General features: G+C 37.5%; 1 protein-coding gene across 1 annotated transcript in view; it reads right to left on the minus strand.

Annotated features, from left to right (window-relative positions):
* Positions 1-13211, minus strand: part of DCP1A (decapping mRNA 1A) — a 33429-nt gene continuing 20218 nt past the window's right edge. The window contains exons 6-10 of the mRNA XM_065642849.1: positions 10978-11097; positions 5983-6747; positions 3898-3963; positions 1645-1863; positions 1-123 (exon numbers count right to left, since the gene is read on the minus strand). Coding sequence (XP_065498921.1) covers positions 43-123; positions 1645-1863; positions 3898-3963; positions 5983-6747; positions 10978-11097 — 1251 coding nt within the window. The 3' untranslated portion in view covers positions 1-42. The remainder of the gene's footprint in view (positions 124-1644; positions 1864-3897; positions 3964-5982; positions 6748-10977; positions 11098-13211) is intronic.

Here is a 13211-nt window from a genome sequence, read left to right on the forward strand (position 1 = left end):
TTGTTTTTAAAATGGATATATTTTAAGTAGGTTTAGCTTCAATTATAGCTTAATGTTGTCTGTATTCTTGGTTAGGACTTGCAAGTAAACTTCATGAATAGTGCTGAGGAAACGGGAATCATTCTGCAGAAAAAAACAAAACACACATTAGAAACATTAGTAAAAGTATGCCAAAAAAAGGTCTAATCCAATGCCATTTAAGTTGTGCATAAGGATTCCTTATAGTGCTAGCTAGGTGAGAGTTCAGAGCAGCAAATGGGAGCTAGCTGTGTACTTGTACAAAAGGCAACACTTTTTGGACAACATACAGACTTTGAACCCTGGAGCTGGTAAGACAGCTGAAGAGATCACTAAGTAGACTGGATGCTCAAACAAAACACGGGTCACTAGGTCAGCCTTAGCCACATAATTTCACTTCCCTCCAGAGTCCAAACCTTAGTCCTAGACAGAGTTACATGCTGTGTACAGGCTCCCAAATGAAGTCTGCATGAATGTCAGAAGTAATGTTACTTCTGTCTGTCAGACCAGCCTGAAAGGGATTGCAATGTGTTGTACAATGGTTCTCATGTCAAAGCTTGACTGAGAAGTGAATTAGTTTAATCCATAGACAATATTCAGAGATTACAAGACCTGTGCAGCAAATCTGGTATCCTGCTTGGAGTGCTGTGCAAGTACTGCCCTGCTGCAGGGTGTGCCTATTTTGGTCTTCATTCAGCTCTCTATACAAACAGAACACTGGAGACAAGTGTTTCAATCACCACAATGATGTTTGTCACACTACTGCGTGAGCATCAGTGTGCTATGTCTTTAATAAGACTTGTGGCAGTTAAGCTCAGTTTCAAGACTTACAAGTAAGCCAGTTTAAGTCTTTAAAGAGGAAAAACCCATACAGACCAACATACAAAAAGGTTATGCAAAAAGGAACATAGCTAAATTGGGCAACCCAGCTAATGATGGGGCCGAGTAGTGGCCCTTTTTGGTCCTAACAAATTTATTACTGGGAAGATATTGTTACTTTTAGACTTGCATTTTGGGTGTAAGCTGTACTAACATCAGCATGGAGGGGGCAAGAGAATCCTGAGTTAACAAAGAACAGTTTGTCACTCATGGCAACTTCACCATGACATTAGATGTCAAAATGATCTCAAAGCATGGCTACTCCCCACATCAGAGATTTAATTCAACTGAACAAAAGTCCCTAGAAATAGCAGAGCAAGACCCTTGCAATTTCCATTTCAAAGACACATCAGTGAAAGATCAGGAACAGTTCTAGTGAACTGAAACAGGAAAGCTTTCTTTGGGAAAGCAGGGATACTTACAAAGACAACAAATCCAACCCCCCCATCCCCATACCAGGGCTTCTACTAGTGCAACTTTTTCCTCATTTGTTCACAAATTCATATGGATGTGAAAGGACACAGCCAATGTACAGCTCTGTCCTTCTAAGTCCTCCATCTCACAACCAAAACGAGTCAGCTGCATCGTACTGTGTGTAGAGTGTGGAGTAATCTACCCCTTCCAACAGAAAGGAACAACTTGTAATGTTTCACGGCAAAAGGTGTTACAGGGGTACAGAATTTCTCAGTACTGGCTACTGTCGTTGGAACCCCATCCCTCAGGAATTGAGCACTGTAAAGACAAGACCTTTATTAGATGTATCAGTGCTTCCTGAAGCTGAGACCTGCTGAGAACAGTAGGAGGTATAGTCTGAATTTCTGATGTTCCAAGTGTTAAAGGCGAAGAAGAATTGGCTTTATTCTCCACTTCAGTAGCTTTTGTAGCTGATTGCTGAAAAACACTAGGAGACAAGAGGACCGAAGGTGTTACTGTAGTTGTGGCTGTAACGAACTGTGGAGGTGCAACCTGTAAAAGAACAGAAAAATAATAAGCACCATGTCCAGTGAGAATGGCTGCTATTAGAGAGGCTGGAGAGATGAGTATAAAAAAAATAAATGAATTGTAATCGTTATTATTCAGTCAGATATTATGGAATAGCTGCTCTTAATGAAGAAATATCTACCTATGAAGATTAATATAAATTCTCATCTTAAAAACTGAAGAAGGTACCAGTCTTCAATATTCCTGTATGCAGATTCCTTCCTCCTCATGTGGTTGCTACCTTCCAGAATTTTTGAAACATAACATAGAGAATAAAAGATGAGCTTTTCACCTAGGTAATCAAAGGAGACAGTAGTTGATTTGCAAATTATTATTTTCCTTAGGAGTTTACAGAAAGGCTAGTCCTGCTTTCCACACTCTCGCTTCTGTGGTCTCCAACAAATACACATAATTTGAAGTAAAGTATCTCAAATATATTTAAAATGACTGGTGAAGTGTAATTAAAGCATTGGAATACAGTGAAATACTCTCATTCTAAGTAATTTTCTCATCAGGGAAGAGGGGACGGGAATATTTTGAGGGCCATATTCCCACCTCATTCTTCTACAGATCTGTGTCCATTTCATTACAGAAACCCACACATTGGTTTTACCACTTTTAAACATAAATTGCAAATGCATAGGAACATTACATTTGCATAACATGGATGTGAATAAACATGAGCTTTGAGCAACTCTGACATCTCCTGATAACTGCAATTATTATTCAGAATAATAATCTACATCTTGCTCAGGCTTCCAGAACGACCAACATGGTGAAAAAAAACAACCAAAAAAAACCCAATCTCACTCAAAAGAAAGCAAGACTAAATGTGATACGTAAAGATATTTGGTATGTCAGCAGAAAGAGTTCCTCTTGAATAATCAAAAATGTTCAGAAGAAAAAGAACTGCAAAGCCATCTAAAGTTAATGCCTATATAATAACAACAACAGAACTAGCAAACTGATTTTGTTATAGTCAAAACTGTGAAGACTTACAGTGTGGCATTTCAGCTGAAGACAATGTGTTTAAACCAACAAGGACAGTTTACCACACAACATGCACATGTTTCTTCAAATCCCCAAATCCATGTAAAATGCATTTATTTAGATAATTATTTACTAACTATGCCATGAACAGATGGTACAGCATGTCTTATAGCAGGCCAGTAGCTAAAAGAGCATTTTACTTTAAGCAAGACCATTTTTATTGCCTTCACAATCAGATCTGAGTATGCTACTGAAACTGCTTTTATGTAGTGCAAGTTGGACAAGAATGATGCAATTTAACAGATTTGAAAGAGGAGGGGGTGGGTAAAGTGGAATTAAATTACAGATGGTACCCTGAAAAGAATACATAACAAAAAGGCAATTAAAAACATTTTTTGAAGACTTGACTATTACTAGTTATTTAACTGCAACCCAAAATTTTATATTGTCATTATTTTGAACAGTTATTCAAAGGCAGTTCCAATAATGTTAAATCTGTATTTAGATCACTAAAACTTGCTATTAGGAAGTTCGGCAGTGACAAATGCTTGTTATTATTTTCTTCTATCTTCCATTTTTTTTGTTTTTCACTTGTATCTTTTTCCTTTTTTCAGGAAAACTGAGAGACAGTAAGGCAAGGACTGCATTTTATGCCTCTGGGGTCCTTAAGGTTGGGCTAAGGCTAATAGACCTTACTGCAATATTTTAGTATTGGTACTGCTGCCTTACAAGACAACAGTTGAAATGGTGCAAACTCAATGCAAGACTGCAGATCCAAAAATGTATGCTCATTTCTGCATTAGCAGCAACAATAAGAGGCACTGTACAACAAAAAGTGTATTCATTGATGACAGCCTACAGAAACTCCCTCTTGCTGCAATACAGCTTGTTTCTGCTTCGTAACAGCGCTTTAAATATGGGTGGTGGGCAATGACTATTTGAGATACCAACTGCTTACCACAGTTTTAAACCCTTCCCCTTTTTTTAAGAAATACAACAAACAATTAGCAGAAGTAGTTATTAACTTACTTGATTTGCTTTGGACAAAGTCTTCGGCTGTGAAAATACTTCTGATTCCTTGTTTTGTTGTACAGTCTAAGTTAAAAGGAAAGTATAATTCACAAGTTAGCATCCACAGCTCAATTTCCAGTTGTAGTTATCTGTTTTTATGAAAGCACAAGAATACAAATTTCAACATATTTTAGAGGCAATTTAAACCATTTTGTAAAACTGAGATAATGGGAAGTTGGAAAAAGAGGAAAGATTTGAATTTATGTTTTATGCTTTCAATATTGCAGCAAAACTGTAAAGCCAAAATAAAACATTTCTGAAGAAAGGCTACTACAGTTACCTCCCCCACCTCGAACATTAACACTGAAACTGGGAACAAAACAAGTGCTACAAAGTGAAGAGTTCAGTACCTTGCAGACAGTTTGGTAAATTGCCAGGAAGGTTAATTCTGTATTTTTTTTTCTAGGAGTTTTACCTCATCACCTCCAGAAAAATTAAATGCTGTTTTCTGCTAGAATTTCAGAAGTATTTTATACCTTTACAAACAGCATCCAGATATTTATTTGGTCAGATTTTGAGACTATAATATAATAAAATTCAAGCATTACAAAATATTATAAAACACAATAAAAGCCATGTAGATAAGGTACTTCAGTAAATTCCTGTGGCATTCTTGGAAGGCTTGTTATAGCCATTTGGAACACCTCTTGAAAACACAGAACAGGAAAAACCCTTCAAAACAGACAGTACTTAGCTTACTTGAACTAAAACACTGAGGGAGTTGATAGTCCTTAACAATAAATATAAAACTAGCATTATGGAGTGGTAACAAGCACAAGATCAAATTCTTAAAGTCTAATTTCACAAGAGTTAAGAAGTTTTTTGCTAGAGTACATTTGGCCTATGGATAATTTTGTCTTAGCTTTTGTCTTATGCCTTGGACAAGTTACAGGCTGAAGAGTTGAGCTTTTGATTAGATCTCTGTTATGAGTAAGTCATCACCATATTCATATTCATATTCAAAGATCTTGCTAAAAGCCAGTGGCAAGCACTGGATAATAATAAACATTAGGAAATTCATACAGATGTAGCTGCAAGGAGCTCTGTTTGGTGTTTTTTATTCTTGCATTATCAGTGTACCCAAGATGCAAGAAGACACAATCAAACATTGGCTTAGTCTGCATGAATGTGAATGAAATAAAATAAAATAATAATGCAGCAAACCAAAGAAGAGTCTTTGGATAACTTCAGAGGTGGGCTACTACAGAAAGTTACTTCCTTTGGAGAAAAAAGAACTCCAACAACCCAAATTCATTAATGTTTTGCTACTGAGGTAGCTAATTATACAGCAAAGCAACACTAATTGATAGAAAATAATTTCTAACACAAAGCTACATGCATTAACCTTACAGACTACAATAACATTTTCACCTAGTCCCTCAAAACAAATTTACTAATTTGGCTTATATTAAGGCACAGACAATAGTTTCTCCTCCAAGAAATAAAGAGTTTAAGAGGTCCTTTGTAAGCAATACTAGGATAAAACAAACCAAGGCAGTTAATTAGACAAATTAAATTGGTTTACGATCCATTTTACTAAATAACTAACAATATCTCAGTGTAGCCCACAGGCATTCCCAGCAGAAGGTGGCCAAAATTGAAGGAGTACAAAACATTCAAAGCAAAATAACCAGAAACAGCAAATTGTTAATTTTGTACCTTCAAGGAAGGTACAGGCCAGACTTCCACCACATCAACTCTCGTAACACTGATCAGCCTGTAACCTTCTGTCCCTTCTCAGATCATCAGTTCTTAGCAGTATTTTTTTGACCCAAGTACGGATGAATTCCTTAGGACTTATTCATCCTCTAACAGCACCAGCTTGAAAAAGTCCTTCCTCTACAGACAGGTCTGTCACTGACAGCAGATGCTAATGATATGAAATTAACAGAACTGGATTTCTAAGCAGTTCAATCAATCACACAGTAGAAGTCCTTAATTATTTTTAAAAGGCTAATATATAACAGCACATTTTCCAAGAGAAAATACACACAAGTCTAAAAACAGTCTAAAGCTTCATGGATATAAAAACCCACAGAATACCTGAAGGGGAGAGATTATCTTGCTGTTCAGGGCTGATGGCTTACTGTGAGATTCTTTGAAGCTTTCTGGTGTTGCAAGTTGGCCAACCGAGGCAGAGATGTTCGGTGTTAAGGAAGCCTTAGTGAGAGGCTGCTGTTGCGTTTGGTCATGCTGTGGGGTCAACCTGAATTTCTGGAGAAGATCAGCACTTGGATGGGATGTATTTGAGACAGTTCCTGTATTTGTTGATGTCAAGGGTGCTATAAGCTGGCTTTGGCCAGCCATTAGATTTTGTGGAGCATGGTTCACTTCAGATGGCGGCTGATTCACCGGTGGGGATATGTGCTTGGCAGCTTGCTGCATAACTTGCATTATACTGTTGTTTTGTTTTAGACCAGGAAGCAACTGAGCAGGGGCAGCTTCCACTGTCGAGGCTGAATTAAGAATAGGGCTTAAACGAACTGAATAGCTTGAAACATTTTTTACATCAGGCTGGGAAACTGAAGCTGGAGGTATTAGCATAGGTGGTAAACATTCCTGCTGATTCAAAGGATTGGCACTGGTTATAACGCTTGGACTTTCAGATTTCCCGAGTGATTTTTTTATTACTATTGACTGGTCAAAGGAAAAAGGCAAGAGTAAACTGTGCTGCTCTCTGGCAGAGGTGTCAGTCTGCAACTTTTCCAGTCTCTCTGGATTGGGATACGGAGCTGCGGGCTGTTCCTTTGGTACAGAGGTTCCAAACAGTTCCTCCAAAGTCAGGTGCTTCTGCCTTGACTGAAATGGCTACAAAGAAAGGAGAAGGAAGTTTTCAGTTTAGAAATATACTTACCACTGTGCATCTCACATGATCTATCACAATTTCAAGAAAACTATGAAAGACAGCTAGGTCAAATGTATTTAAAATACAGTTTGGATACAAAGGTGTGCCCTATTTACAGGAGTTTTGAAATCAATTCCATTTACAAGGAACATTCCATCTACGTAAATTTTTTCTTTACAGTCTCCTATGGACAGACTGCGCTAGCAGGAAAGAAGGGGGCAGGCTACGGATTCTGTCATTAAGGTGGCAAATGCCATTGCCCATCAGCCCTAACTGCACAAGGCGCTTCAGGGGCGAGGTGGGAAGAACATACATGTTGAACAAAATCCACACACAATTTATGGAGTTGGAAATAATTAAATTGCCTAAAAGATGGGAATGGAACAGAGAAACCTGAAGGTGCACAACTGCAATATATGCCTAGACAGTTCCTCTCACTCTTTTCATTAACAATGCAATACATGTTACAATAGGTAAAAGAATCCGTACAAACCTAAACATATGTGTGTATATATACACACAGAGTTAAAACTACCAGCCCTTTAGTCTCTCCCAAAAATACAAATCTAGCCTACAGCACTGACGTTGTTAGAAAAACCTGATCTTACGGATACCATCTTCTTAATATTTTGCTAAAAATGTTTAAAAATTTGTTTTACTAAAGGGAAAAGAAAAACAGCTATTATCACCCTTAATCTCACTTTTTTTTTCCCTTTTTGTAGGTTGCACAGGACAAGAAGTTACGTAAAGCAGCTGGACTAAAATACAACATTCTGTTCAGAAGACTAAACGGCCTGCAGCACAATTCCTGCGTACTCTGATGGTATATCTAAACAAAGATGCTATTTTACAATGACAACTACTGTACCATGACATTGTTATGCTCGCTCTAATTTTACTAGCACAGATAACAGCAGTGAAGCTATGTCAGTACAGGCAGCATGCAAGAAACCTAACAAAAAAACCTTGGGCTTGAAATCATATTGATTTCTGCGCAGGTTACTAATCTCTACTGCCACTGTTATTATTCATTTTTAGCTAATTTAAAGTCAGGCACACTTTTGTTTTGCAGCTGAGACATTCTATAGTTGTTTATAAACGTTGTTGATTATGCTAGAAGTTCTTCCTAGAAAGTTGTTCTTACTTTTCTCCACTGATCTTACTGTTCCGGAGACCTGTCCTTCAACTATAAAGATTTTGTTAAGAGAAAAAACCCTATTCCATCTCTTTTCAAACTCAGTTTTTCACTTCAGTATGATGAATTGACTAGCTTTCCTTTATTAAGTTTATTCAAGTAATAAACAAGAAATCTCTACCATGCTCTGATCCAAGTCAGACTAGTCTCAAACATGAAGTTAATTTCCAGCTTGAAGTATAAAACACATCTTTTGCCTGTCCCATTTCTGGCTGAGGTATATTTTGAGCATATCATCAACTCAGTGTGTTATGAAGACCTCTATCAGCAGTGGCTGAAAAAAGGCAACATGACCACTTTACTTCACAGGAAGAGTGCTGCTCAGAGGGTTTCTCCAGAAATCATTTCAGATACATCAAAACATGAATTAACAGTCAGAGCCGGCACTATAAAGTTTAATTTCAGCGTTCTGATTCAGTTTTGCTGATGGCTGGCACAAAAGCATTTCATGCTACAACTGATTTTCATTTTGAACTGCCAAGATAAAAATCTTGAACTTCAGAATATTACAGAGAAGACATTTATTTTTATTCCCAAATCTGTGATATCTTCAGCATGAAATGAAGTTAGTCACTCAACATACAAGTGTGACATTTTGGAGGGAGTTTAGGAATCTCACCATACTTATCATATGTACACTTTTTTAATTTCACAGGTCACCTGTTTCAATTACATGAAAAATGTATTTTTACAGTTCAAATGGAATGTTTTTCCAGTAGTTTTCAAGTTGTTCACATTATTTAAAATGTGATTAAGAACAAACACAGCTGTGATATATTGGAACCAAGTTAACTAGCTTTACAGAATTATTATCACTTATGTTATCCAATTAATTTTTTCCAATATCTCTGCAGCTATTATTAAAATAGCTCAGAGTAAAAAATATGGCATTTCACCTATTCTATAAATCAACTGTTTCCCTTTAGTTACTTCAGAGCAATTCATTAGAATCTTATCTTTCCAATTTTTCCTTTACTAGTTACTGGATTTCTGTCCGGCAGTTCCGTGCACTGTCGGGGGGGCACTTCAGCTGATTGTGCACAGTCTACAGGGAGTGACCCAAAAGAAAATATCTGCTTTTAAAACAAAGCCTGAGGCAACGCTTCTGCCTGATCTCCAGACCAGGCGTGCAGCAGGCAGAGCTGGCTGCCAGGGGTCAGTCTATCACTTATGCTGATCCAAAAGCAGAGGTGCTACTGAGGAGACAGAGGGGGCTGCGATAGCAAATCATCCCAGCAAACTCCCCACACCTTGTTTTAGTGCATTAACCGTTACTACCCCATCCCCTACACCAGATCCCTGCTGCCCATACCCTAGCCCTAACCTGTACTGGAAATTACTTACTGCTACTACCAAGTAAGTAGTTTACAAGTACTAAGTGCAAGGCTGCACACATTTTCTTAGGGCATTTCAGACACAGCAGTTTATTGTACCAGAAACACACCAGTAAACCATGGCAGGACGGGAAGCAGGCCATGCAGCTCACCTCCCTGCACTGGGGTGTATTCTGAGGGGAACCACTACCAACCTTCCCGTGCCCACTGGGCAGCACTGTAAGCAGGCCAGAATTTCTAAGGTGTTACAGGGAACTGAGTTATTGCAGATGTTTTTAAATTTATCTCTAAAAAGTCTTGTATGAATCTACAGCTTCCCTGTGCTGAAATTCTTAGTAGAAAACAGAGCCAAATGCTGAATTATTGCTACCTATTCCAGCTACTGTAACGATGATACCCAGCTTTTCGTAACAAGTTTCCTGTGGTTCAAAGAAAGCATTTACAGGGTATTTCAAAAAGATGGACCCAACATGTTACAGTTACACAGAAATTTACTAACAGTTTAATGTGCTATCGTTTATAAATGCTCTGTGTTCCCTCCACCTGCTGTATGGACTATGAGTTTCCTTCATGGGTGGTTTGTGATTACAGAGATATAGTCATTTCAAATTGGGTCCAGCTTTTTGAAATATCCTGTACATGAAACAGAGGTTATTTTCACTAGCATTCTTACTGTGGTTTAAACTTTACTTACAGAAGTAACACCAAGCTTCAGAATTTGTAGATATTTGAATACACAATGATGCTACATGTTGTATCTAACACTTACCTGAAACAGCTCTCAACACCAGTGTTAAGTTTGAGCAACATACCTCCCCAACAACACTGAAATATATATATATATATATATTTTTTTTACACTATTTTTCTTCCCACAGAAGAAGGAATACACTGTCAAAAAGTTCTTAACACAGGAAAAAAGAAAACAAAAACAAAAAAAACAGAACAAACAAACACCCCAAACACTCCCCCTGACCTCAACACAAAAAACTGAAGCAAATCAACACACAACCACACACAATTTTCCCATAATCTAAGGATGAAGGAATCAGCCAAGCTGACTGATATCGTTACCAAACAGCCATGCAAACAGAGGTCTAATGCAAGTTACAGAAGTGTGGGAGAAGATATGTAAACACATTTCCAGTTATGCCAAAGAGAATTTGGTGCTGCCACGACACTTTCCATTTCTTGCCTAGTAACTGTAGGTTTAAGTTAAGCAGGACTCTAGCTATAGCTTTGAAGGCAGCACAGATAAACCTTGAGTAAATGTCTCAAACATGTGAAGACTGCACCACCGTATACAGCTAATTGAGGCCATACTCAGTCCGATAATGTGTCAGAGGTAATTTTTTCGTGCTTCCTGGCTCTGCAAATCATCCTGCATGTTGCCACAGACTGATTTCTTCCAGAATCCAAGTTAGCCCATTTATACATACTTGGATATTCACAGTAGTGTGACACAGCCTCTTATTTTTAAATGCTAAGTCAGAACATAAAATTTAGGATCTTAAAAGTCTTCAACCTCATTAGTTTATTTAAATCAGTAATACATTCAGTAGGCAACACTGCAGGCATTCTAAGAAAAAAATACTTTGGTACCAAACCAAAGTAATAAATGAAAAAAAACCCTAGCACCTGATTTAAGTTTGGAGGAAACATACCTGCTCTTGCACTTGTAATGAAGTTTTTTGTTCTGAAAGCTCTGTGCTTTCTGGCTTTGGAGGATTTGCATTTTGTTGCATTCCAGAACTTGATACAATACTTAAATCACTGATCTGATTCTGGAAAAAAAAAAAACCAAACCACAACATAAACATATGAGTTTTAAGTCTATATTTATCCACAATCCCATTTACACAGCACTTTGACTGAAATACAGACAATGTACAGAGTACTGATTTTTGTAAGACATTGTGGAATTCACAAATTTTAGGAAATAACAATCATACCAAGACATCCACCATCTGGTAGCTATTCATAAAGCTTTCACTCTTTATTATGAAAAAAAAAAAAGACAACTGGCTTCATACATTTTTCCCTGAGAAAGATTTTTTTTTTTTAAAGCAAGCTTTTCACATTCTTTATCTGCATTAGCAGCTAATGAGGAAGCTTGCTATAGTTCATTAAATCAGGAACCCAAACTAGAAACAACTTGGAAAAATTCCTGACAGAAATCATTCTACAGAGCTGGAATGAAAGCTTGTCACTGAGTTATTTCCACCAGATTTAGTTAACCACGTACACGTATCTTCAGAAGGTGTTAATCTGTTTTCCTGTGAACAAGGCAAAAAACAGACAAGAGAGTTCCATTGTAACAGAATGTTTACAGATCGAGTTGATTTTCTTCTTTAATAAATATATACATAAACAAAACCAGAAATTGTATTACAGTTTAAATCCCCAGTGAAAAAGCCCAAACTGTAGAATAGTCTTGTTTTCAATAGTAAACTCCACCTTATGCATATGATATAGTGAACATTAGCACCACACATGATGATTGCTCTGGTCACTTAGAGCAGCAACATGAGTTAAACTTTTTAGCAACAAGTTAAAAAACAATCTGAGCTTTATTATTCTTTTCAACTTCTAGCTGAATGCAATAGAAACAAAATCAAGACTATTTATTGTGATTTAGGGATAGAGACGAGAAGCAACTTTTCCCATCTTTCTGACTTTTAGCCACTAACTTGAAGGTCGAAACTCTTTGTGCCTGAAATGCTGGATGCCTTATGGTCACGAAACCAGGCAAAGCAGTTTTCTTTTCACTAGAGGATGTTTTCATGTTCATACTGAAACACACACACAAACCACCACACTACAAAAAGCATCCATTCACTTCATTAAAAATTTATTCAGAATTCATTCATTTTCACATATGGACTTGATGTAGTGAGTACTTGAGGGATTAAGCTGATTTGGAATGCTAGATTAAATCACTCAGACCTTCATAAATCTCTTTTTCACTCTACCCCCTTCTCATGCTGACACTCTGCCAATCTCATGTGGGCTGCACACAAGGATTACTGTATGATCCATCTGGAATGTACCAGGCAGATAAGTACTTTCTGCTCCTAAACACAAATTCATGCGTAATTACTGAGTGTCATAAAATAATTGGGGGGAAAAAAAAAGTCAAGACAGGAAGGGTCTCTCCAGAAGCCATCTTCAAAGCAAGTTGGTTACCTAATCATGTTAACACTGACAAATCTTGGCTACAAGGAGTTCCAAAATTAACATGCCAGAGGTTTGTTGCTAAAGCTGAGGTGATCAACAGAACATTCTCCAAAGAAGTTTTCTTGAATTGTGACCAACATTGCTCAATTCTGTGTATATGGCAAGTTCTACATAACTACAGTCATAGCAGGCTACGGGATTATGTTAAACAGATTCAGTTTACAGTTCACATACACACAAAAAGGAAATAATTATTCTAGTTTCACTAGTGTTCTAAAAGCATCAAGAAACACACAGACACACAACAACAACTCAAGATCAAGACACAAAAAACCCAGTTATATAGTAGCTCTTATGTAGCCCATGCCCTGCGTATCTCCCTGTTGTATTACAGGCACCACACATTGTCTGACCACCAGAAAGCCTGCACACCATTGCCTGGTTACCAGTATTTTACTTGTCTACAGAGTTTCATCCATGATGCTTAAGAACTTTGTTTCCAGCAAAAGCTTTTCAGTATTCTCACATGAAAAAGATCTGAAAATTAAGAGAGAAACTGGAATGTCCTTTCTGAGTCATTTTTAAGAGCCATCTGTTGGAAATACGTATTATCCAATATTGCAAGGACAAAGAGGGAGAAAGGCTTCATCACACCCTAAGAGGGCAGTACTGAAACAGTGAGTTCTGGTGGTATGTTTTTATTTTGCCTTCCCAAAAAGCC

Source organism: Caloenas nicobarica, chromosome 11 (assembly GCF_036013445.1).
Source record: "Caloenas nicobarica isolate bCalNic1 chromosome 11, bCalNic1.hap1, whole genome shotgun sequence".
NCBI classification, from domain to species: Eukaryota; Metazoa; Chordata; class Aves; order Columbiformes; family Columbidae; genus Caloenas; species Caloenas nicobarica.